This window comes from Corvus kubaryi, unplaced genomic scaffold (assembly GCF_017639235.1).
Source record: "Corvus kubaryi isolate FWS band 111438036 unplaced genomic scaffold, C.kubaryi_AGA036_p1.0 37396, whole genome shotgun sequence".
NCBI lineage: Eukaryota > Metazoa > Chordata > Aves > Passeriformes > Corvidae > Corvus > Corvus kubaryi.
Window position 1 is genome coordinate 27,123,150 of NW_024581135.1, and position 24,478 is coordinate 27,147,627.

Here is a 24,478-nt window from a genome sequence, read left to right on the forward strand (position 1 = left end):
CCATCAGCTTCTCAGCTTACAATGGAATTCTACAATGAAGTACAAGCAGCACATTTTTAAGAATGTTTTTAGGAATACATAATAATTTTTAAAGAAGATACTATATTTTAAGAATATGTTTTTAAAGAATATATTATAAATTTAAGAGTATCAGTTGTACCTCTTAAAAAGAGACATACTGTATCAGACAAAAGGTCAAGCTAAGCCAAGAACTGGTCTCAAAGTTTCAATAGGCAATGTCCTTGGAAAATGTATAAAAATTGGTCAAAGGCATAGTAAGGCTTCACCAGAATCATCTTCCAGCCTTCAAAAACTTGCAATTCAAGAACATCTTGTGCCAGAAATGGTGTTTCTGGTAATTCCTCATAGATTTTTCTTCCATTAATGTGACTGATCAGTCTTTAAGCCTGTGTAAACTAGTAACATCTACTGAATATGCGTGAAGAACCACCATCTATAACCAAAATAAGTTAACTTATTTCTATCTCATTAAAAATGGCTCTCTGTTGCAAAATTAACCTGATCCTTATCCAGTGTAATGTGCAGAAGTTGTGTGGATAGTGAGCTACCGCCTGCACCTGGCAGCATCTACAAATCCGATAATGCCAGAAAACTGTCAGCTGTCAGCACACTATGGAACGCAGAGGGGAAGCAGTACAAAAACTTGAAAGCTGACTGGTATGATGTGATTTTATTACTCGTCACACTGGCACTCTCAGTTGGAAACTCAAGGTGTTGCTTTGTCTGGATCCTATTTACTACTGAATTCCTATTGCAGTGCTTTTTTCCTCCTTGCTGCCTCTGGCACATACCATGGACTTTAGACTTCTCTCCATTATTCCTCAATGATACTTCCTTATTCAAATCTCAATGTGATTCTGTTGAATCCAAAAGTCAACTATGAAAAAAAGAGGGACTATCTCCATCTATTTCAACAAATCCATAAAAATTTGGGATGTGTGTGTCTGTTCCAATCAGTACTGAGAAACAGTTCCACTCAAAATAAATATGAAAAACTCACAGTACAATTCCCATAGCTGGTTTATTTTTATTTCTCGTTAAAACATATGCTTTTCTAACAATTTAAGAAGTGCTCCAAACCATTTGAACAGATTATAAATTACTGACCAGAAATGCAAAACACTAGTGAGCCTAACCTGTACATGCCTTCCTCAGTAAAGTATTCTGTGCCCCGTTTATAGAGGTTCTTCTCCAGAAAATTTTGCTGTGGAAGACCTTTACTGATCAAAGAACAACAAACACTCTATGTTGCTAAACATTTATATATATACATAAACAATTGTACCCATTTTAGAAGTATTGTTCATAAAGGCAACTCTCTGTTCTTCAATTAAATTTTGATTTGCTTTTAAAACTTCCTTTATTTTTTACTTTGTAGACTGGGGAATGCAGAAATTGTGTATCTGTAAATCGATCCCCACGCCTTAATTTGCTATAAAAGAAAGAAATAAAAGACATCACATATGAATATCATCAAACACCTCTGCAATTATAGTAATGTAACCATAACATCAAATGGTAAATAGTATTAATGAAAGCTTGATACACTAAAGAAATTAAATCTATGGAAAATAAGTATGTCTGAAAAAGCAAGACATAGATAACTACTGCTTTCCAAAATAATACTAGAAATATTAGTCTTTTTATTTGACCTCTATCATATTAGGATGTGATATTCCTATAAAACGAAATTCAAAACTTATTTAAACCAAACACTTAACAGCACCCATTCAGGACAGTATAATTCTAACTAAAATATAAATAGGAGACAATCATCTAAAATCTTGACTGACTTCAATACATTTTCTGATATTAGTTACCATCTCTCAGAAATACAGAACCTTATAATTTTGGGGTAAAAGAGTGTCAATGTGTTGATATATAATACTAGAGCATTTTAGCATATAAGTCAATTAGTAAAATAAAAGTGTGACTAATCCCTTTCCAATTTTTTTACAAGCTATCTGGCATAAATATTTCTGAATTGCCAGTGGGTAAAGTGAAGACACTTCCTACATTAGTTTTAGCTCCTACTTTTCCTCAGTCTCACTGCTTCAATTTTTAGCTTACGTACAGAAGTAAAAAAATATTTTGAGGTTGTATGAGAATAGTGGTCTAATTTTTTTTTTTTTTGGTTTGTGCATTTATCTCTTTCTCCTGCCACAGTATTGCCAGAAAAAAAAAGACTCTTTTTATACCTTTGTCATAAAGTAAGTTGTTATAATCCTTTCACTCTCAACACTATTACATGGTAGCCTTGCTACTGCCTTTACCTCATGAATACACATTCTACTAACACACACTCAACACAGTGTAACTGTTCCTTAAATTAATATTATACTTTAAAAAAAATCCAAACCAAACAAAAAAACTCAACCAGCTTTCTGGCAAAAACTCACAGAATATTTTCAGAAGTAATGAAAGGTCCATTTGTATTTAGATCTATTCATGTAACTGCAAATATATTAATTTTCTTAATGGAAATTTGGCTTTAAAACCCTCTTTTAAATTTTAAGTTATTACACAATTTATGTCTTGTCTTTTAATAACCTATAAAATCCTGCACCACTAAATTTGCTAAGAATACTAAGAGGCAAGTTAATAATAAAATATCTAATATAACTAATTATCAAATTAATATATCTTAAATGATTTCTTATATTACATACCGCTAGTTAAAGCAAAAGTACTGAATTGTGTAATATTAGTACATAAATTTCCTTTCCATTTGACAAGATTACAAGGACATTATTATGGTATAATTTACCTTTAAGTATAACATTTATATTTATTCATTTCTAAAGGGGTTTATATCATTAAGATTCACTATTATTCTCTGTATATGAGTACAAACTATATTTTAGAATCTGAATACTAGTTTTCTTACTTTGGCACTTGGAAATCCTGCCACACTAACTGTAAAAGCTTTGTATCAACACTAAAGTATCTTTGCAAAAGAGATTTGTGACAGTTCAACTGTTTATTTGGGGGTTTAATAAACAATCTTTACTGGGGTTAGTTACATAAGCAAAAGACAAGAACAAAAGCCCCAATTTTCATGTACCTACCTGTGTAGATTGGGTTCCTTGTAGCAAACAGTGGGTCTGCCTCGTCTCAATGGTGCTGCTGAGTCTTCTAAAGTTTGGTGGGATTTAGGTACAGAAGTGTGAAATTGTATACTAGTATTTGTCAGATCTTGGAAAGCTTTTCTCCCTGTAAATGCAGTAGTTTATATGCCTCATTTTCAATATTTCCTGAATCATTAAGTAAACTTCAATAATTATTTTTAATATGAATTTCTTAATTCAGGTACTTTGGTTACTGCTCCAACACTAAAGATACTCAACACAAAATGGGATAGATGATCAAAGAAAATGCCTCTAGAGCAGCTTTCATCCTATACAAACTTGGAGCTGTTTAGGCTCTGCCTTGGCTCATGGGACATTTCAGAAAGCCCCGTGAGCATTGCAGTTTGCAGCTGACTGCTCAAGACTCCCTTACTGCATTTATAAAAGTAACACTGCACACAGCTCACGGCCTTGAATGCAGCGGGGGAACACACATGTATGATCTGAAGAGTCAAGCTGTACAAGAGTTCTTTAGTTCTGCATTTTCCAGCTTTATGCCTTCTTTTTAGGCCTATGTGTAAAAAATGAGCATAGCAATCTTTCAATTCAAGATCTGGATTTGGATCTAGGATGAAAACTGCTTTTGGAACCATGCTTAAATGGATGAACATCAAATAATTACCTTGCTTTTTGTCAGCAGTGTTTGATAATGCTGATCACAAGGCCTTACTAATTGACAATTAAAGCTACTAAAATTATGGGATCCTTTTTCCACTTTCCAAAGAAGGAAATGAAGATGACAAGATGCAACTGAAAATTACAAAGACTGATACCTAACACAGTGGTCTCATTCTGCCAGTGTTCCTATTCAGTGCTCATGTAAAATAGGAGATTTTTTTTGGCCATTGTGTCCTAGTAATCAAGGCAGTATTAGCTTAATAGTCTGGGATTCAAACTATTAATTTGAGCTAGGATACTGTTTAGGTGTTGGGGATTTCTCAGAGACTATGAAATAAACAGGAACTTGTTGAGAACAAGTATGTTTACAAAATAGACCCCCAATGCTATGAAATTTCAAAGCTATGTTCTAAAAGTATATTTAAACTCTTGTATAGCTGTGTTAGTTATATATTCCATTAACTCCATTACATTGCATTATAATAATTGCATTTATTATAGAAGACTCTAAAGCTATCTTCTGGACTACATAAAGTTGAATTATTTTCTTAATGTATCTTACTTAAAAAAAGAGATTGTCACATCAAAGTTTGCACATGGGCAGCTTATAGAAAAACCTACTCAACATACTTTTTCTTAGAAATCAGAATTCCTGTTAATCGCAGTGTTTCTAAAGAAACAAAAATGAAATCTTTAGGTCCAGCAATATTTTCCATTTAAGAAGGGAACAGTGTAGTCCTCTTGTTTTCCTTGTATAAAAGCTCACGCTATTTTATCTTTCAATCCCCAACTTTCTGAATTCCTTTACATTCTTCAAAAAAGGAATACATGTTTTAACTAAAATTGCTTCTCAAGAATGTAGACTACTTACATCTGCCCGACTAAGTATCATCTTGAGATATATTGAAAAGTAACATGGATATTAGTTACCACAGTTTAAAAAGATATTGTGACTGATACATGATATAGATGATTTTGGTGATTTTCATTGTTACCTTTTTCCACTCCGGTTTTATCTGCTCTAAACAAGCAATGAGAGGATAGAATTAAGAGAAGGCACGTTACCACTATTTCAGGCACCACCTAATTCAAAATGCCTTGCTTTTTCTAGCCCAAACACTTACCAGGACAAGGTGTCAGAGTATTTTTGTTACTCTGTTTATAAATATGATCCATATTTTGTTCTGCTTTTTCAGCATCCAGTGCTTCATTACAATCACTTTGCCCATGGATTTCAGAGCTTTTCAGTACAGAGAAGTTGATGGAAGCATTGTGGTTATCAAGAGCTGGGAGCTCCACACCAGATAGATCTTCCTGGGAAACATTATCAACCTTTAATGGCATATTCTTACAATATTCAACATCAATCACAGGCTTCAACTTACTCACAAAGGAAGTAATTTCATGAGGCACCTCCTGGTCATCCAAAATATTCTGACCCCCCCTTTCTCGTCTGGTCTCAGTAATATCAGAATTAAACCTCTGCTTCTGCTTTACCTGCTGATCAGGAGAACTACTACTGTGGAGGTCTTTACTTGCCACCGCTGAGGAATCTACCTTCTTTAACCTGTTAGCATCATCATCAACTTGTTCTTTAGCTTGTGGTATATTCAGAGCTGCACCATTCTGAGTAACTAAAGCTACTTGCATTTGCTGAGTTTCAGTTTCTTTCTTTCCAGCCTCTACAGGCAATGAATCCTTATTTTTTAATTCTTCATTTTTACAAACTGAGAACCAGGTAAGATTTTCCTTTGGTATTATGCATGCTTTCCGGCTGGCCTTTGCCAATGTACGTTTTAATCTGCCTGGTGAAAAATGGCTGCTCTTTTGGTCTACTTTCTGACTAACTTTATGAGGGCTGTCATTTTCAGTTTCTCTACCTTGTCTGTAACTACTTTTTTTGTTGTTTTTTCTCTTCATAATATTCTTCTGGTCTTGTTTTATCTTGCTGCTGTCACATTGGTTTATCACTGTTTGAGATTTTTTTGAAATATATTCTCCATACCGGCCATTTTCCTCTCTACAGGATTTTGCTGTGTTTGCTTTGGAAGGGTTTTGAGAAGTTTTCCTGTTTATTGTTGATTTACTATCTTTCTCATTTGTATTTAGAAAGTCCTCCTGGAAAGGCAATACATCAGAAATGTTATCTTGGAATGGTAAATTTTCAGCACAATAAGCTTCTGGTGGGATCTTGTTAACAGATGAGCTTGAGTCTGTTTTTTGTATTCTGCTTTCCACTTCTCCAACCATTTCTGAGAAAGTTCCTTTATTTGTCTCTTGTTTTCTTGGACTCATTACATTAACCTGGTATGTCCTCCTAGCATCTTTAGCTTTACTTGTTTTACTCTGTTTCTCTACAGAATTTCCTGTAGGTAGCTGTTCTGTCTGACTTTGGAAGAGCTGAATTTGTGAATCAGTAGTTTCTGAAGTTTCACTATTGTCAGCCCTAGTGTACCTTTCTTTTTCATGTAAATTTGAATGGACTTCAGTCTTGCTTTTAATTTTTTCTTTATTCTTCTTAGAATATTTTACTTTTCTGAAATTTGCTAATATTTGGTCAGAATTGGCATTACTAATTTTATTTTTGTGAAAATTATAATTGCCTTTTGCTGTAACTGTGAGTAGTTCACTTGCATCACTGGCAGTCAATTCCATCTCAGCATCATATACAGTTTCTTCAGGCTTCATCTTGTCAGTAAAAAGCAGCTTGTTAAAATCTGTCTGACTTTCATTGCTAAATTTAAGAGGTGAAGGAATAATGCGAGACAAGTCACTTGAACCCTCCTGCAAATTTGTATCATTGGCGTTGCTGCTACTGTTGATATCACGATGAGGCAGATTCAATGACCTATGTTTTTTATCAAAATCCTTTATATTAGGTTGAGGTTTTGACTTACAAAGTACTGCATTTTTCTTTCTTTCAGTCCCATGTTCACAGGATGGCAACGAACCACCACGATATTGTTCTGTGGCCTCCTCAGCCTGTTCTAAGGATTGTGTATTTTTTCCATGAGTCACAAAGGCACTATTGCAACTTAATTCTGCATGCAGTTGAGTTTCTGCAAAGAGAAAAATTTCAGCAGCTTGGGGGAAAAAAAGAATAGAATGTAGTTATCTGCATAAAACTACTGAAAGTTGAACAAGAAGTGTGGAAAATTATACACTTTTTTTTTTTTTTTAGCTGAATACACACATTCTATGGTTGGTGCTTAAAAATTTAGTAAACTGAAGCTAATTTCATAATTTACTGAAGTTGGGCTTTTGAAGTTGGACATAAATAAAACTATTTTTCTATAACTACTTCAGCTATTATTTGGTTATCTTAGCTATGTAATTTCAGTGAACAACATTCCATAAATGATTGTCAGGACACCTATACTTATGGGTGAACATTTATTTCTCATTAGTTTATTACAGTTTAGGAGTCTTACTATACCTTCTCTATTGCACATAATGTAATGAATTAGTAAATACTAATTCTCAGAGAGCTGGAAAAATAAATCACTTATATAGAAATACACCATACCTTTCAAAAATCTATTCTTGTCAACCATTGTTTCTGTTTCAATTAAATTTTGATTATTTGTACCAGAAGGCAAGGATGATGCAAACTTGACTTGATCTGAATGCATTGCCTCTGTCAAATTAGTGGTACACTTATAAGAACTTGATGTTTCACCCTGAGAAGGGCTGCCTTGCTGTTTTGCATTAGCTGTTGCAATGAAAGGAAGCTTTGCTGGCAATTCTACAGATCTGAAAAGAGGAATTTTTACTGTGAAGGTATTTATTATATTTTCTATCATGACATTCAATTGTTTAAAATGTTCCCTTAATAATGTATAATAGCAGAAAACAAGAACTCGAGTATGATATCAGGTTCTGTCTTGGGGGAAATGTGTTTTTGATGATACAGAACCCTGCTTTGGGCTGATGAGATCACATGAAACAATCAGCAAGTTATTCAAATGCAAGTTTTGTCTACCACTCTCTCTATAAATTCCAAGTTGCAAACAAGTAATTTCTGAATTGGACAGGAAATTGTTCTCAAAAATACCTAGGACAAGATACAAAGATTAGCTGTAAGAGAAGGCCACAGACACCAACCACCTTTGGCATTTGTTACAACCACCTACCGAGCTGACTGACACGCACTCCTGAACTCATCACCAGTAGGGCTACTTGGGCCAGCTGACAGAGGAAAGGAACTCTGAAGATGCTTTCAAAAGAAGAACAGCAGGGAAGTACAAATAATTAAATATTCTTTTATGTTTTAAGTATTGGAAATATCCACAGGGAAAAAAAACCCCACAAAAAACCAATGGGAAAAAAATACATGCACTGATGGAAGGCACATGATATGCAAACACATACAGTAATTTTAAAGCAAAATATTTTGTAACTAAGTTCATCAAAATCCATAAGCTACTTGAATCCCAAAGGAATATACAAGCTTTCTCTATGTAGCTATAACTCATGCAAACTGCATTATACATACAGAAGCACAGAGCAACACTAACCAACAGTTTAGAACAGACAACACAGTATTTTCCTTTTTTTAAAATTAATTGTATTTTTTCCATGACACAAGGACTAACATGGACTATGTTTTCTGGTTAAGTTTCCAGATGTAACATATTTATTGCAGCACGAAGCAAGGGAGGCAGGTAGCTTGCTCACTACATACTGAAGTACTAAGCTTTTCTTTTTAACCACATGATTCTTCTTTCGGACTAACTGATATTTAACTTTTAGATACTTTGGAAACCAGATTAAATCCTAAATTTTCAGTACAGTAAAATTCAATCTATTTTACTATACTGGTTTAAGCTGAAGTTTTAAGGAATTGGGGTAAATGTTTTACAACTCAAATATTATTTTAACATTGCACTCAATTTGATGCTTTGAAAATCTTACCTTGGAAGATGAGTTCAATACGGTAAAGTTCAAAAAATATCTTACCTCAGAAGGACTGCTTATTTCTATTGCAGTTAAGAGGTTTTCATTCAAAAATGCATCGATTCCAATAAGAGTTTTATTCTGCATATAATAGAAAAAATGTATTTTAAGTGGCTTCTGCTGTAAGAAGAGACAAGATATAAAAGGTGAATCTATACTGCAATTTTTTTTTAGATTTAATTGAGCACAAATGCTTCTAAATAGCTATAAATATAAAGGTGAACCTGGGACTAAAATAGCTATAGATACACACGCTGATAGACAAAATAGTTCAAAAAAAGCTATGAAAGAAAAATAAAATGTAAATACTATGCTGTCAGGTGTTACAACTTCACAAATCTGAGACGTGTTTTAAACCACCACTTTAAGAAGTAATATTAAGTTTCAAAAAAAGTTAAAAGCTTAGTTTAGCTGGTCTAAGTTTAAATGATATTATTTACAGCATACCAAACAGGTTAGTTTTTGACGAAGTGAGATATTATGAAGCTGGAGTTTTTCTACTTCCTTCTGAAGAAAAATCTTCTCATTCTTTAGCTTGCGAGAATTTTCTTTTTCAACACTCAAAGCCACAGCTAATGCTTTGTTATTTTGTTGTAAAGATACTTTAAACATAGATGAGTTATCTAAAGGAGACAAAATAATGTTATTTTCAACAGCTTTAATTCCCTGTGTGAACTATCACTGTATGACAACATTTCTGTAGGTTCTGGTGCAACAGCAGCAAAGCCTAACCCTTTCCAATATAAAACTGTTTATGTGGCTGTCATTCTGATGACTACTCTGTCTGTTTCAAGCTTATTTTATGCATAGATTCTGCTCTAGTCTGGATTTTTAAAAATAAGATTATTTTAAGAAGAAAACATTTAAAAATGGATAGTTTCACAAGCAGAAAAATGTTTACAAATTTAAGAAAAAAATATAAATTCTACAAATTAAAACATTCAAAGATTCTGATAATAAATGTGAGTTTTGCCAACATAAAGAAAAAAGCTTTAAATATATGAACATATATCTTCCACTGTCCTAATGAAAACCTACCTACACTTATGTTACAGAACGTTTTTAACAGGCAGAATTTCAGCAAATCATGTTAAATACAATTACTATTCCTTTTGAAGCTGTACATTCTAAGTACAGTACACGGCCTCAATTTTAACAGGACTTACTTATTAATTTAGTTTTGATTTTAGAAGCTAAAGAAGCATTCCATTTTGCAGCTTGTAATGTTCCATCCCTCTTCTTTACATGTCCTCTAGCAGCATTTGAGGTGAACATGGCAGATGATGATTTCACAGTTGTGCCTTTATCCATCCCCAAAATGAACCTGTACACTGTCAAGGGGAACGTCCAAATAAATAAATGATCTTCTTGACACTTGTTAAAATTGAATTTATTATGTCTTATGAGGATTTCTGTGTCTGAAGTTGAAGACATTGCTTTGGTCTTTACCTTTGTTCAGTCAATTAAAACAGATTAATGAATTAACACATTGAGACATTAACACAGAGAGGCAAAATACTTAACTAGTAAACCATGAAACCTGAAAGGATCACAGATTTTTTAACCTGTCTATTCCAGTTAACTATCCAAGTTTAGACACAAAAGGGGAAAACCCCAAAGTTCTATCACTTCACAATACCACCAGACCAGCTTGCTCTTTGTCAGGACAGATTTAAAGCCGACACATTTAAATAAACCGCATTACAAACGCTGTAAAGTTAACCCGAAAGAGAGAGAGGGAGAGACCGGCCGGCCAGCACCGGTGCGGGAGGGAGGGCGGGCTCCCGGCGAGGCCCCGCCCGCCCTCGGAGCCCTCAGAGCCAACGGCCGCGCGCGCGCCGGCGGCCTCGGCACCGCGAGCCCAGCCCGGGGCCCGAGGGCGCGTGCGGGAGCCCGGGAGCGGAGCGCGCCTCACGCTGCCCGGGAGCTGCGCCTTCCGCAGGGAACGCGCACAGCCCCGCCGGGACGGCTCCGTGCAATCCCGGCCCCTGCGGACAGCCACAGCCGCGGGAAAGGCGCTGTAGAGGCCACATACATGCAGAATCTCCCATGTTAAAACAGTTCACCTGTGCTCTTGCATTCGGTCACGGACGTTTCAGAAGTGGGATATGCGTAAATCATTAACGGCTAATTCACGGTTCCGGCTCTTTGGTGACATCTCTGCGTGTTTTAAAAAGGAGTGGGCTGTCTATAACTTCTCAGCTATGTATCTTTGAAAACCATTTTAAATACCAACCATTAATGACATACAAGTAAGTTTAAGAAAAATAGATATTAAGAGTATGAACGCTTAGCATCGATCTCAGTGCCCTGTGAGGAAGGGAGTAGAAAACTCCAGATACTCCACTTAGCTGTCAGAGATTTATAGGAAGAGTTTAAGGTGTTTGGCTTTCAGTTCAAAGATTTCCTTTAGGTTTAAGGGAGAAAAACATGTAATTCCTTCTCAATGGCAAGTTACATTTCTTTCTGGCTGATTTTGAGCTATTACTAATACATGGAATAACAAACAAAATAGACAGGCATCAGGGCTGTTAGGAAGCCAACAGTGATAAATTTACAGCCTAGTAGATTATATACTACCTGCATATCTACAGACTTGCAAGGGCAGGAATTCTCTGACAACAGAATTTGAGCAAGCCCACTTTTAATGTGGTTCAGGTATTATTAGGAGTTTGAATTGCATGGAAGTGTTTTAGTCTAATTAAATGCTTTTCCCCAAGATCTCTTCTAAGTCCAAAAGCTCTTTAACACTCTCTTCACATACATTCTCTTTCACTGGCAATGTGTGCCCAGTTATACCATTAGCTCACGTGGACATTAATTGCAAAATTTGATCCAGGAATTGGTAATTTTGGAGTAAGCAGAGTTAATGTTTTATTTGAAGATTTACAGAGATGCAGAAGGTTGAAATAAAAAACAGCATCAGTTTCTGTAATGTATTAATTGTCACAAAAACCTTGCCTTGCTGTGCGCTAACATTACAATATGCTATAAAGTAAGTCAAAGGAATCACACATGAAATAGCAGCAGCATTATGTGAAAATGGATCTTCATGAATGTACTAATTTCACAATCTGCTCTAAAGAGCATCTGGAGAGTCTCTCTCTTCTACCTTTTATAGTGAATGATGTATGACAGAGTTCTCAGTGTGGCCCTGAAGCTGCAAAACCCTATGCTTCTATGCAAAACCCTTAAAATACAGCTTTGATCCAGCACGTCATATATTTTTGGTACATTTTCCCTTACAAGGAAACTTGGAAGTGATTGTAGCCACTATAAACTCTGGCCAAATAAAAGAGCAAATAACCTTACATAACTTTAAAAATAGAAAACCAGTCAAATAAAACTTACCTCCTTTCCACAAAGCAGTGTTTTCCTCCAGATACAACAATGTGCTTTCATTTCCTCCAATTCCACAATGGTCTCAAGTCTTGAAGAGGCAATCACTGATTTGCTTCCATTTAGTGTTTATGTCACTACTGCAGGCAATAAATTTAAAACAAAATGAGAAGTATTGCATTTCCACCCATGGTCATACTTTCCTTCACACTTCACTCAGGAACTCCCACACTGTAACACTTCACATGTAAAAATCTGCAGTTAATTGCCAGCTACTCAAAGTGGGGAAGAACTTAAAGCACTGCCAACTTTCACAGCCTATATATCTTAAATGTATATTAAGAGCAGAATTATGGGTTTCAGTCACTTGGGATCATATGACTGGTCTTTAAACTGAATAGAAATGAAAGGTAGTGAGGGAAAAACACACAGACTGTTGTGAAAGCTCTAATCATGTGGGAACTGAATTTGTACCTTACTAGATACCTACATATTCTGTCTGAGAAGAATCTTGGTTGAGGAATTAATCCTGTAGGGCCTAATAAAGTGTGAGCTATGACTAAAGCACTTCTGGTGCGTGGATTATGTAGAACAGCTTCTCCCTCTGTGGATTTTCTGATGTCCAACAGGACCCAAGCTCATGCTATAGCTTTTCCTGAAATTACAGTACTAAGAACCAATCTTCCTCTAATCACAGCCCTTCTTGCACAAGCTTCATGAAAAATCCATTTCTTAATGCCTCTTGCCTCTCTGTCAAATTTGACTGAAATTAGTAAGCTTAAAGGTGAAAAGAAGCATGGAAAGCTGCAGCTTCATTAAGTGAATGTTTTAGAGTGAGAAAGGCTGGAGTTTGCACTTACACTGTAACATTTGACAACAATGGCCACATCTAAGTTGCAATTGCTATGCATGAACAATTCCCAGTGAGTAAGGGAAAACATATCCTTACAAAAGATACAGTTAAACTAGATACCATTATTCCCCGAAAACAATCTGTTATACTTATTTTCACTTGTTTTACAGTAAATCCAACATCCATGAATTATCAGCCTGTATTGCATTCAGTCACATGTAACTTGTGTTAATTCATTAGACATGAAACATCAGAGACCTGGCCTCTGGGTACACTCTTGGCCGAGAACTGTCCAGGGAGCACAGGAGAGCCATGGTGCTTGGCATGCCATTCCCTCTCTTTGCTGCAACTGGAGCATGATTAGATGCCAAGAAAAATGAAACACGTTTCCTTTATGGCTTTACTAAATGGCTTGAACTGCCATTCTAATGCAAATCTGCATTAAGATAAAAAGAAGTGAGTTTTAAGTAGTAAGTGATCACTCAAAGTTACACAATTTCAAAGAGAATTTATTATCGCCCTACTAGGACCAGATGATGATTTATGTGATTTATATGGCTCTTGCCTTTAATGTTTTTCACTTGACTGAAGGGAAATCTGAATTAAAAGTTTATTGTCCTAAATATTAACTGAAAACACTGTAGCCTATGAATATTTAGGTATTCTCAAAAATAAAAGTGTAGTAACAGACCAGAATAAAGCAAGCACAAGCTGCTCTGAGTTAGACATTGTTTGATTTGACCCTGTGGAAAGTGAAGTGGTTGAACTTCACCGGCTGAAGTTTTAAATACCTTAAATTGGTGACAAAACACCTCCAAAAGGAAATTATGACTAAAAAATTAGGATGATACAAGATGAAAATCAATAGGAATTGCAGATATAACTGAGTAAACTATTTAAATACAATATAGGCACATTTGTTATATGTACAGCGTACAGTTAAGTAAGTGGATTTTTACTGGACTTGAGGTAGCAATTAAAATACTGTTGACATTTTAGATATAGTTATCTCATTATATAGTAAATATGATGGATCAAATATTACATATTTTATATAATATATTGCATATTATATATTCTAAACATATAACCAGCTCTTAAAAGAGCTTCCAGAAAGCCTGCAGAAATCCAGAGTTTGGCGCTGTTAACTTTTGCACACAACTCCTAGTTATTTGGCAGTTGTATCCACAAGGATAGTTTCTTACTGTATGTTATGGCAAAAAACCAAACATTGTAAGCAAATAAAGGAGAATTAAGTGGGAACTAGAGATAATGTTGTAATTTTTTTTTTTTTAGAAAATGCAGCTGCATTTTAGAAATATTTTTCATGCACGTAAACTCTGCGTAACGAGGCTGAGACAACAGCATAACAAGAACTTATTTTATTTACCTTTCTGTTGTTTACACTTGCATTTTGATGACTACACAACTCTATGTCAGACATAAGGAATTTAACAGGACACTTTCTGTATGTCTTTTTGACATGACTAAGGGTGAGGCATCTTGCCTGCATTACAGAACCACAGAATGACAGAATCATCAAGGTTGGAAGAGAACTTCATCTACCAGCACCACCACGTCAGGAGTCAGCTCAAGCTGCTCTCAGATCCAGAGCAGTCCTGCTGAGGACCTGGGGGGAACTGGTGGAGGAGAGGCTGGACATGACCCAGCAATGTGCAGTTGCAGCCCAGAAAGCCAGATGTGTCCTGGGCTGCATCCAAAGCCCTGTGGGCAGCAGAGCAGGGGATTCTGCCCGTCTGCTCTGCAATCCCACCTGGCACACTGCATCCAGCTCTGGGGGCCCCAGCACAGGAAGGACAGGGACCTGGTGGAGTGCATCCAGAGGAGGCCACCAAGTTGAGGGATGGAACACCTCTTCTTTGAGGGAAGGCTGAGAGAATTGGGATTGTTCAGTCTGGAAAAGAGAAGGTTCCAGGGTGACCTAATTGCAGCCTTCCACTACCTTACAGGAACTTATAGGAAAGATGGTCCTAGAGTATTTACAAGAGCATGTAGTGCCAGGACAAGAGGAAATGAGTTCAAATTGAAAGAGAACAGGTTTAGATTAGTTATGAGGGGGGAAAAAAAAAAATCTCTACTGTGGAGGTGGTGAGGCACTGAAACAAGTTGCCCAAAGAAGCTGTGGATGCCCCCTCAGTATTCAAGGCAGGGGGTCGGAAGTAGATGATCTTCAAGGTCCCGTTCCAACCCAAATCATTCTATGATTCTGACTACTGAGACTATAGAAACAGCAATAGACTCAAACCCACTCTGAATAAACCCATACTTGTAATTAAACAAACAAAAATATCAGCGCGGTTTGTGCCTTACAGAGCAGCCGACTGCAGGCGGGTCAGCCACACTTCGGAGGGCGCAGGCACCACAGCCGTGCCTGAGGCAGCCCTTGCGGGCAGCGCCGGGGAGCAGCGGCAGCCGAGCCCCGGGGCCCCTGCGCTCGCCTGGCCCGGGGCAGGGACCTCGGGGTGGGGATGGCGCGGCCGGGGCACACGGGCTGCCCCTCTGCTGTCCCCGCTCGGCCCGGCCCTCCCCGCCGCCATTTTGCGGAGCGCGGCCCGCGGGGCGGCCCGGCCGCTGAGGCAGCGGCGCGCAGGTAACGCGGGGCGGCCGCGGGGCGGCCGCGGGGCACCCGCCCGGGCGGGCCCTGAGCGCTGCCCCGGCTGCTCCGGAGGGAGGGAGGGCGGGAGGGAGGGCGCGCTGCGCTGAGCGCTCTTTGCGGAGCAGCGCCCCGAGGGAGGGAGCGAGCGAGCGAGCGGCCCAGGAAGTTAAAGCAGCCTTAATTAAAAATCGATTTTTAAAGAAGCCACGTTGTCATTCGTACAAAAATAGCTGCATTTTTAGTGCTGTGAACTGTACTCAGGATTACCCAGGGTTTCCTTCCAGAGCTCTGGTCGCACACCCTGACCATGTAACTCTGCTTGCCCATTTGTCTCGAAAGGGTAAGCTTTGTGTTTCCTAGCAAAGGAAAATGCCATAGTTTTTTACAGTAAAGGTGCAGAATATTTGGCTATTTGCACTGTTATGTCTCCAGAACTGTTTTCAAAGCAGTTTCCTGTTACAGACATGCTGGAGCTGAACTATTGCTTAGGTCTTGTATGTGATATGTTAAGTCTGTAGCTGGCAGTAGTTTGACTTCTGTTTGTTTCTGTTTTAGGTTCCAGTAGCTCGTAATGAACATCATCAGTGGCAAATGCAATGGAAGAGGGCAAGGTTGAAGACGTCCAGGATATCCTACGACTGAATGTACGAGGCTGCTTATACACAGCCAGGCGCGAGTCTCTGTGCCGCTTTAAGGATTCCATGCTGGCTTCCATGTTTAGTGGACGCTTTCCTCTAAAAGTGGATGAGTCGGGTAAATATGTTGAAGCTGTAAATATCACATTCTGATCACAGAACTCTCTGGCAAATACATGCTTTTATATATATTCATGCATTTTATAGTAGATCTCTTTTCCCAGTCTGCTGAGCATCTGTTGGCTTCTAATTCCAGGATGTAAAAAATTCTGCATGCATGACTTTATACATATAGGTAGTTCATCTGAATTCCACAAGGCTACTCATGCTTGCAAACACACACATTTATACAGTGCTTAACCCGCCTTGTTCCAATCCAAACTGGGGTTTTAGAATGTACTTCTTCAGTGAGAATATGAAAATAGATAAAATGAAGTTGGCAGAGTATGTGGCATTTATCTTGGATCCTGTTTGTGAACCTTTATATTATCCAGAGGCATCTCATTCCCTCTGTTCATTGCATAAGGAGAATTGGGTCAGAATACTTTGTTTCAGAATACTTCACTACCCAGTAAAGATTGCATTTTTCACCACCATGGCTTGATATAAAAGTTCGAATAAAACTATTCATGGGTCAAATTTCACACTTGTTTGTGCCTTAGAAATCCTGCCAAAGTAGGTCCAGTTAAAAGACACAATGGATGAAGAATAGTAATGCCTTGTTGCACACATTAGACTGTTTAAAATACCTAAAATGTTTAACATATGGACTTTGCATAACAGAGCAGGACTTTGCTACCATCTTTCACAGTTGCAGTGAACAGCCTGTTGTACAGACAGTATGGTTTGGTTGGTTGAGCCCTTCAAGCAAAGGAGAGAAAAAGAAACAAATACAGTAGCAATTGAGCAATATTCAGGGAAGGTTTGACTAGATGTGTACTGGAACTGATGCTAATTTTAACACTTTTAAATGGTCTAGAAGCAAAATTGAAAAGATCCCTGCAATAGTGAGTAAAGCTGCACCTGCAGTTAGAATGAGAAATGCGTCTAGAATTAGATTTTAGCATTTTAAGCAGATTACAGCACAGCTGAGGTTGTATGTTGCTATGGTCCTATGTAGATTAGTGATTTCACTGAAATGCAAATAAATGTTTACTGCACTAGGAACTGTATCTTCAAATAACAAATATCCCAGGGAAACAAAATACAATATTAAAAGAGTAAAGACAGTATATTCCTACTAAGTAAAACCAGTACAGAAGTTTTATACAAAAGGCTCTGTTTGATGATTTGGTAGAATGTGATATGTTTGTTTTCACTTGCTGGAAACAATATTTTATGTTTTCAGGAGCATGTCAAATTGATCGAGATGGAAACCTCTTTAAATATCTTTTGGATTATCTTCATGGAGAAGTTCAGATTCCTGGAGATGAACAAGTTCGAACTGCACTGCAGGAGGAAGCAGATTATTTTGGAATCCCTTATCCATACAGTCTGTCTGATCATTTGGCCAATGAAATGGAGACATATTCTTCAAGGTCCAATATAGAGCTTAAAAAGGTCTTGACATTTCTTAACATTTTTAATGTTGAACTTTCTAACCCATGCCATTCATTAGCACCAAACACTAAAGCTATAGAATGTCCAAGTTAGCAGTTTATAGTGACCACACTAAATCATGAGTAAATCCAGAGTTTTATGTTAACAAATCCTAGAGTTGGTAATGCAGTCAGTATAGTTAAGGTCACCAGTTTTTACCATCATTGCAATACAGCAACAGTTTGAGTGTTATACATGCAACTTTGCTGTAGAACTTGTGTAGTAGGAAGGACATTTAGTTTCCTATTTGGCTTCAAATTTTATTTGAAATTAGATTTGATCCCTTCAAGGTGTTTGGGTTGGGGTTTCTTTTTCAGTTTTACAAATTCATCCTAAAACTTGTAATGACAAAATGTACTTGACTTGTTTTTTAGAATGAGAAAGGAGAAAATTAGTGTATTATTTAAAATCCTCAGGTTTTAGAGTATTGTAGCTTAAAATCTAATTCTAATTAACTAGTAGGAAATTAACTTGTCTTACCAGGTCTGGCTGTGTTATTCCTGATAGTCATCTGTGTTCTCTTAGCAAGTTACTTTTCTCTGTATTTCACACTCTCTCTTCCTCTTTTCCTTTTGAAAGGTGTAAAACAATTCCAGGCCTTTCAGTTTCTCTGCATGTTAAGGAGTTGCCTTGCCTTTAACTATTTCTGTTGCCTTTCTGTGAACCTCTTAGTTTCACAACATTCTCTGGTAACATCAGATAAAAAAAAACTGCAGACATTATTCTAGAAAAACTGCCTCCTTGATTTACGTAAAAGAGCTCACTGGTACAGTTAAGAAAACTTAATTATGAAAGCTCATTCAACTGAAAATACTGCATTCTTATTAGTATTCTATATGTTTTATGTTTTTTCCAGGCTTTGTTGGATTTCTGTGATTCTTACAATTTAGTTTGTACCAAGCCTACAGTTTGGGTCCTGCACTATCTCAACACTTCCGGAGCAAGCTGTGAAAGTAAAATTATTGGTGTGTATGCCACAAGAGCTGATGGGACTGATGCAATTAATAAGGTGCTAGGAATGAAAATTCATAGTAAAAGCATGTACAAAAGGTAAGGTGACTGTCACAGATGAAAGCACTGTGAAGTGAGAATAAATACATATTATAATTATGCCTGATTATTATGATATGTAGCATAATGCAGCATTATTGTACTATAAATCTGTGGAAGGAATCTTTCCAGCTGGATAATAGAATGGTCACATTAAACAAATAAGAGAAAAACTAAGCCTGGACGTTCAGAATTTGAGAGTATACACAAGGTGGTTTAGCATGCTGTTATTGTAAGTTCTTACTCTGTTTGACTTACTATTTTTAAAATGTCTCAACAATTAAAATTTACTAATATTTACACTAAATACAGTGAATAAATCCCCTTACAGAAAACCCCCCAGAAATATTTGCAAAGTTGGTTGTGATTCATGCAGTTCTTTTGTGCAGTCTTCTCAGATAGCTGAACACTGAGAACCAAAGATGAAAGGAAATGGTTTTAATTCTTTAAAGAACCTGTACAGCTGTACTACACTATTAATGTATTTACATGGCAGTAATTGGAAGTTATTGGTAGACCTGTACTTACAGCTGAAAGCAGTTGGTCTTTGTCACTCTCACAGTGCAGTGTCAGAAGTGAACTTCACTGTGCATTTTTTGATTAAGATAAAGCTCTTGATACTTCACCATCTTTATAATTAGGATGCATATCTTCCTAAATTTAGGCTGGGAACATTAATATTTATTCCAAGAGTATTTAGAAACATAATATATCAGGTATCGGTTCTCTTACTATGTATTCTAGAAAAATAGGTTTTACATAATTAATTCTGTAATTATTCTTCTATGAACATCTATTCTTTCATGAATATCCATTTTTGGCAATAGGCATTCACAGGAGGGTTACCACCTCTTATTTGAATAAAACCAAAATCAGAGTAACATTTTCCTTTCTGCATTATAAAACATTTACTGCTAAATCCTTATAGTTAGGATTTGGTAAAAAGAATGATATATTTCACCAGTGGTGCATTTTTAAGGACTTAGCTAACTAATCACATAATTGTTACATTTAAAACAATGTTTCTAGAGAAGCTGGAAATAACATCCAATACATCTGGAGCTATTACTCAGTAGCTGAGCTGAAAAAGATGATGGATGCTTTCAATGCCTGGGAAGGGAGAGGTAATAATTTTTTATTTCAGTGTTACTACTTTTTAACATAAAAATAAGAAAAATATTTACCAATTAAGTATAATAAAAACTCTGGATAAACTTTCATTCATAACATTGTACAATAGTAGTGTCTGTTTAGGGGGAAAATGTTTTACAGGATGTTCAGAGAGGAGACACGAGTTAACATGAATGAAGCAGCATGCTGGCTGTAAGCAGTGCTCATGTCAGCAGGTTCAGAGCTGAAATTCTGCATAATAAAATACATGTATTCATGTATTTAGTCAGGTGTAAACATGCATGGCTGTGTTGTCTCAGCTTATCTGTACAATATTGCTTTGAAATGTAGGTGTCAGCTACTGGAGAGTGCCTCAGGAGCTGATTGAATGTTGGACTCTGGAAGAACGCCCTCTGAGAGGCAGTTTGCATCATATGCCTCCAGTTTATAAAAGGTATGCTGATTTGCATAAATGGCTTAAATTTAAGCACAGATACAGTGCAGTCTGGTTTTTTACCCCTCTATAATTTCAGGTTCTTTAAGTATCTATGCACGTTGAGCTTTCTGTTTTTTTAATTTACATTTTAATAAAATGTCTGAGCTTAATTGCACAACTGAACTTGCTAGAAACAAATTACATTTTTTTTTAGGCTGCTGAGAAATCTCAGCAGCCTGCCAAGGAGTAACTTCAAAAACTAGTGAGCAGTATTAGTTGAATGGACTGCTAAACCAGAAATTTAGGTGAAAACTTTAAAAGGTTAACTGATTTTTCACTGCTATAAGATATCTTCTTTTTTGAAGGAATTTCTAGAACTTCCTCTCTGCAGTTTTATGGCAATAGTTTTGATTACACCTCCGTTCTCAATACATTGCCTAAAAGCAGCCTTTTGCAGGTGCCATTGCACCGGTACCTGAGCCAGCCGACAGCCACCTCGCTGCTACGGTTTTTAATGTGTCATCTTAGAGAGGGAGAAGAGATTGATAGTTCTATTCACAAAAGGCAACCCTGATTGTAGTCATGAAGTGTTGGGAACCATAATTTATGCTTGTTACAGTATCATTTAAACTTAATTGTATATGGCTGTTGCAGATGGTCTGTTTTGTAATAATGTTATAAAAATAATAATTTAGGTATACAGTTCATTTTTAAAATTGAAGTTCTTTGTTTTACAGACGATTAATCGACTATACTGAAGAGGAAGGCTGTTTACCATGTAAAGTGGGTCCCAAGCCAATTAGATTCTCAGGTCCCTCAACAAGTACCCACATAAAAGTCAAGAATTCATCTTCATTAAAGGTAGCTGCTTGCAATGCTTCATATTCTGCAGCAATTCCTAAACAACCCCATAGTCAAAGTTTGATGCTGCACAAAGAAGCTTCTGAAACCACATCCACAACATGCACATCAGTGCCCAGCAATTCCCAGGCTGTCTGTGGAAGGCAGAGTGCTGGCAATGGGACAATGAGCCAAATGACATTCCAAGCTGCACAGAGTAAGAAGCCTGTGAACAACCGTGTAGTGAAGCTGAAAAGGACTCCGCTTTTTCTTGTGACACCATCTCAGCCACCTTCTTCTGCATCCAGTAAAACAAGCCAACAGGACAGTGCTGCTATTGAAATTCCTACTACCTCTACAGTACTAAACAAGAAAGATCCAGCTGTATTAGCAGAAAGTATTACGCTTAAGAATGATAAAGTGGATGGCTAATGTTTGGCTCAGTCTGATAGACTGGACAGCTCTGCATTATATGGTCAAAGAAGAGGTCATCATCTCATGTGATCCTTTATTCAAAGATTAGGTAGAAAATTGTGATGAAAAAGATAGTGAAAAGCACAGAAAGAAATTGTTTTAAGTGAGCACTGAAGTGTGTTTTCTGCTTTATTTCTAGATGTTTTTTAGATGTTGGGAAGGGAGGAAGAAAAATGGATTAAAAAAATCACTCAAGCACAGAGCACATGCAGTTTAACATTCCAGTAACTCCCATTTGTATTTCTGTTGGGCTGTACCTTAACGTGAGTACTTGCACAGCATTAAAGAAGACCTCTTTACCAACTTCAACTACAGTTAACATTAACTACAGTGAACCTCAATTTGTACCTTTAAAGTGGGGGAAAAATAGATAAAAATAAGCTTTTATTAGATACAAGTTTGCCACAAGTGTGCAACATACTGAGTGCTGCAGAGACACCAGAAGTTGAATGCACTGTCACTTCTGGTGAGGGTAAATCACCATTTTTGTTACTAGCAGCAATGAAAGGAATCACCTGTGCTTGTACACAGAGAGAAAATGCAGAAATACAGGAAGGCAAGAAGTGTGCTGTGTGAGTAACAAGGCTGCTTTTCCAGGGGCACACATGTACAGACACACAGTACCGTGGTGTGATCTGCCACTGGTACAGCCTCGGTGCAGCCTCGGCATTTTTGTGTCACACCGCTGGGGGGTGGCTTTTCTGGGGCTGTAGGGTCTGAGTTACACCTGGCTTTTTGTGTCCTTCTGCAGGTCCCTTCAGATCAGGAGGGGACAACCTCAACTTGCAGGCAGCAAAGCACAGAAGTTGAGGTTGGAGTGCCGCGGTTTGAAGTAAAAGTCTCCCTTCTTCCCCTTGTGCAAGCTGGAGGAGACATTCTTGTACAAGGGCAGATGTTGAGTAATGATAGTGAAACAAAGAGCTGCTGTATGTTTCTATCAGCAGAGGAAAGGCAAGTTTGGATCACTGATTTTCAAGAGCCCATTTAGTTGTTTAAATCAGTGAACAAAACCTGGCTTTGTTTTGTACCCTTGCTTACAGTTGGGTGCTGGGGTTTTTTTGCTGTTTTTATGACTGCTTTTGCTTCTCTAGCACAGTAAATACAGCTGCCTCTGAACACTGAGAACATTGCCAGAATGCAAGTTCTAAAAATTCCTGAGACTATTAGAATTACAGAAGGGTTCTTTAAATGTTTTATTTGCTAGGTCACTTAAAGCCATCACATTTTCAGGCTTTTATCCCAGCCATAAGGACTTGAAACATAATTTGTACAAGTGAAAAAAACCCAATTTTTCATGTACTAACATACTCTTAAGGAGACATTTTGCCATGAGCAGTAGGCACTATAAAGGTGTAGAGGACTATAATTTCTGCTATTGGTGTGTATATGGAAGACCAGCTGACCTTTAGAGTATTTAAGCTAGTGTTTCTTCTCTAAAAATAAACCTGAAGATCAACAATCCCAAGGCTCTTCCTGTCTCAACAAAAAAACTTTCACTGAACAAAGGACAAAGCAGAAATTATGGAAAGATACTAACATAATATAATCTACTATTCATTGAACATGCAATTCATCACTGAGACTAAGTTTGTGAAATTTGTTTTTCATAATAATCTGACTGAAACAGTTTTTAATACTTATCTTCTGTGTGAGTTCTACTTCACTATTTATTCAACAGCTGAGCACTTCACCGTGCACCTTAAAATCTTTTTACAATGCTTTCTAAGGCTGATTTCTTTCAACTTTTGAATTTAGAAAGCTTCTAAAAACATAGAATCAGAGAATATAATTTAGATGAGAAAAGACATAGAAGAAAAAGCTTTGAGAATATTCCTACAGGACTTTATGAGTTTGTACTACCTCAGTGTTCACTTAATTATTTTGTAGCACAGTATTTTTCAAGTAGCATTCGTGTAGTTTGCATTACAGCAGCATTAATGAGTCTTCTCTTTGTCCTGGACATACCAGCTTGTGGTTAAAAGAATAAAAAACAACCCCCGTGAATTTCAGCAGATGAAATGAGGAAGTGGTGAAGAGGTAAATAAAGAAGGCTTGATTTTACTTACTTATTTTTAACTGGATGGGGTGTAAACCTGGTCTTTTAACTTATCTAAGTAGGCACTTCCAGCATGTTTTTTATATAATAGAATCTTGTTCCATTTCTATTAACTGCTAAGAGTGATATTGAACAGTTTTATGATAGATGGACAGCATTAACCTTCGTGGTGAATGGAACTAGATGCATTGTCAAGTGGTGTGACAATGGTTTACTTTGAATCTTTGTAAAATTATAAATCATTATAGAAGAGATCATGTTCAGAAAAGACCATGTTCAACAAGTTATTCCAATTCCAGAATAATTAATTTTTCTTTCAAGGTGACATTTTCAAGCTCATTAAGTATTTTTTTTTCCCCCAAACATGGTTAACTAATGTAAGTTTTCCAAAAAGCTTGACTTGTATAAAGTTACTTTGCTTTTTAGTTTTCCAGCTGCGTGTTTGGATCTTTATTTTGCTGGGTTCTGCCCTTACTCTTAATTTAATCTTACACAAAAGATAAACAGATTCAATCTGCTTTAAAATACTGCCCCTTTAAGGTGTTTTTCCGCTTCTGGAAGAGCATGAAGTGCAGTGGGAATTCCATGTTTGTGTTTGAGTGAGGCCAAACAGCTGCATTTGCTTTGCTAATTGAGGGGACTTTGGCCTGGAAAGGAAACCTTGCCCTGCCATAAACTCCCTCACTGCCTCTCTACAAGTCTCTCACATTAAAAGGAGAATTGCATGTAGTTGTCTCTGTAATGAG

At 37.0% G+C, this 24,478-nt stretch overlaps 2 protein-coding genes across 7 annotated transcripts; one reads left to right on the forward strand and one right to left on the reverse strand.

The window, feature by feature from the left end:
* Nucleotides 1-1,023: 1,023 nt before the first annotated feature.
* Nucleotides 1,024-15,409, reverse strand: SGO2 (shugoshin 2). 5 transcript variants are annotated; one of them, XM_042040895.1, is made up of 11 exons: nt 15,247-15,409; nt 12,075-12,202; nt 11,162-11,165; nt 9,890-10,056; nt 9,171-9,346; nt 8,727-8,804; nt 7,901-7,983; nt 7,294-7,520; nt 4,892-6,826; nt 3,090-3,234; nt 1,024-1,453 (listed from the first exon to the last, which is right to left on the reverse strand). In XM_042040895.1, exons 4-11 carry the CDS (start codon nt 10,032-10,034, stop codon nt 1,348-1,350), a joined length of 2,895 nt encoding a protein of 964 aa, XP_041896829.1. In that variant the 5' UTR covers nt 10,035-10,056; nt 11,162-11,165; nt 12,075-12,202; nt 15,247-15,409; the 3' UTR covers nt 1,024-1,347. The 5 variants fall into 5 exon arrangements, with proteins under 5 accessions (XP_041896829.1, XP_041896831.1, XP_041896828.1 ...); XM_042040897.1 differs by lacking the exons at nt 11,162-11,165; nt 12,075-12,202; nt 15,247-15,409 and adding an exon at nt 10,790-11,129 and having other exon boundaries at nt 4,892-5,081; nt 5,265-6,826; nt 9,890-10,054; XM_042040894.1 differs by lacking the exons at nt 11,162-11,165; nt 12,075-12,202; nt 15,247-15,409 and adding an exon at nt 10,790-11,129 and having other exon boundaries at nt 9,890-10,054.
* Nucleotides 15,410-15,425: 16 nt separating this feature from the next.
* KCTD18 (potassium channel tetramerization domain containing 18) lies at nt 15,426-24,165 on the forward strand. Of its 2 annotated transcripts, none has more exons than XM_042040905.1 (7): nt 15,426-15,526; nt 16,088-16,285; nt 17,516-17,727; nt 18,623-18,816; nt 19,846-19,940; nt 20,278-20,380; nt 21,100-24,165. In XM_042040905.1, the coding sequence occupies exons 2-7, from the start codon at nt 16,129-16,131 to the stop codon at nt 21,632-21,634; spliced, it is 1,296 nt and encodes a 431-aa protein (XP_041896839.1). In that variant the 5' UTR covers nt 15,426-15,526; nt 16,088-16,128; the 3' UTR covers nt 21,635-24,165. The 2 variants fall into 2 exon arrangements, with proteins under 2 accessions (XP_041896839.1, XP_041896840.1); XM_042040906.1 differs by lacking the exon at nt 15,426-15,526 and adding an exon at nt 15,671-15,872.
* Nucleotides 24,166-24,478: the final 313 nt, after the last annotated feature.

What these genes read in the sequence shown, in the direction of transcription:
- SGO2 (XM_042040894.1), bottom strand. Translation starts at nt 10,844, where the DNA reads ATGATTTACGCATATCCCACTTCTGAAACGTCCGTGACCGAATGCAAG. An exon ending in CAAGAATAGATTTTTGAAAG is followed by an intron (nt 6,827 to 7,293) that starts GTATGGTGTATT and finishes TTCTCTTTGCAG; the next exon opens with AAACTCAACTGCATGCAGAA. An exon ending in TACTCTGACACCTTGTCCTG is followed by an intron (nt 3,235 to 4,891) that starts GTAAGTGTTTGG and finishes CTGCATTTACAG; the next exon opens with GGAGAAAAGCTTTCCAAGAT.
- KCTD18 (XM_042040905.1), top strand. Translation starts at nt 16,129, where the DNA reads ATGGAAGAGGGCAAGGTTGAAGACGTCCAGGATATCCTACGACTGAAT. An exon ending in CCAATATAGAGCTTAAAAAG is followed by an intron (nt 17,728 to 18,622) that starts GTCTTGACATTT and finishes TGTTTTTTCCAG; the next exon opens with GCTTTGTTGGATTTCTGTGA. An exon ending in AGTAAAAGCATGTACAAAAG is followed by an intron (nt 18,817 to 19,845) that starts GTAAGGTGACTG and finishes CAATGTTTCTAG; the next exon opens with AGAAGCTGGAAATAACATCC.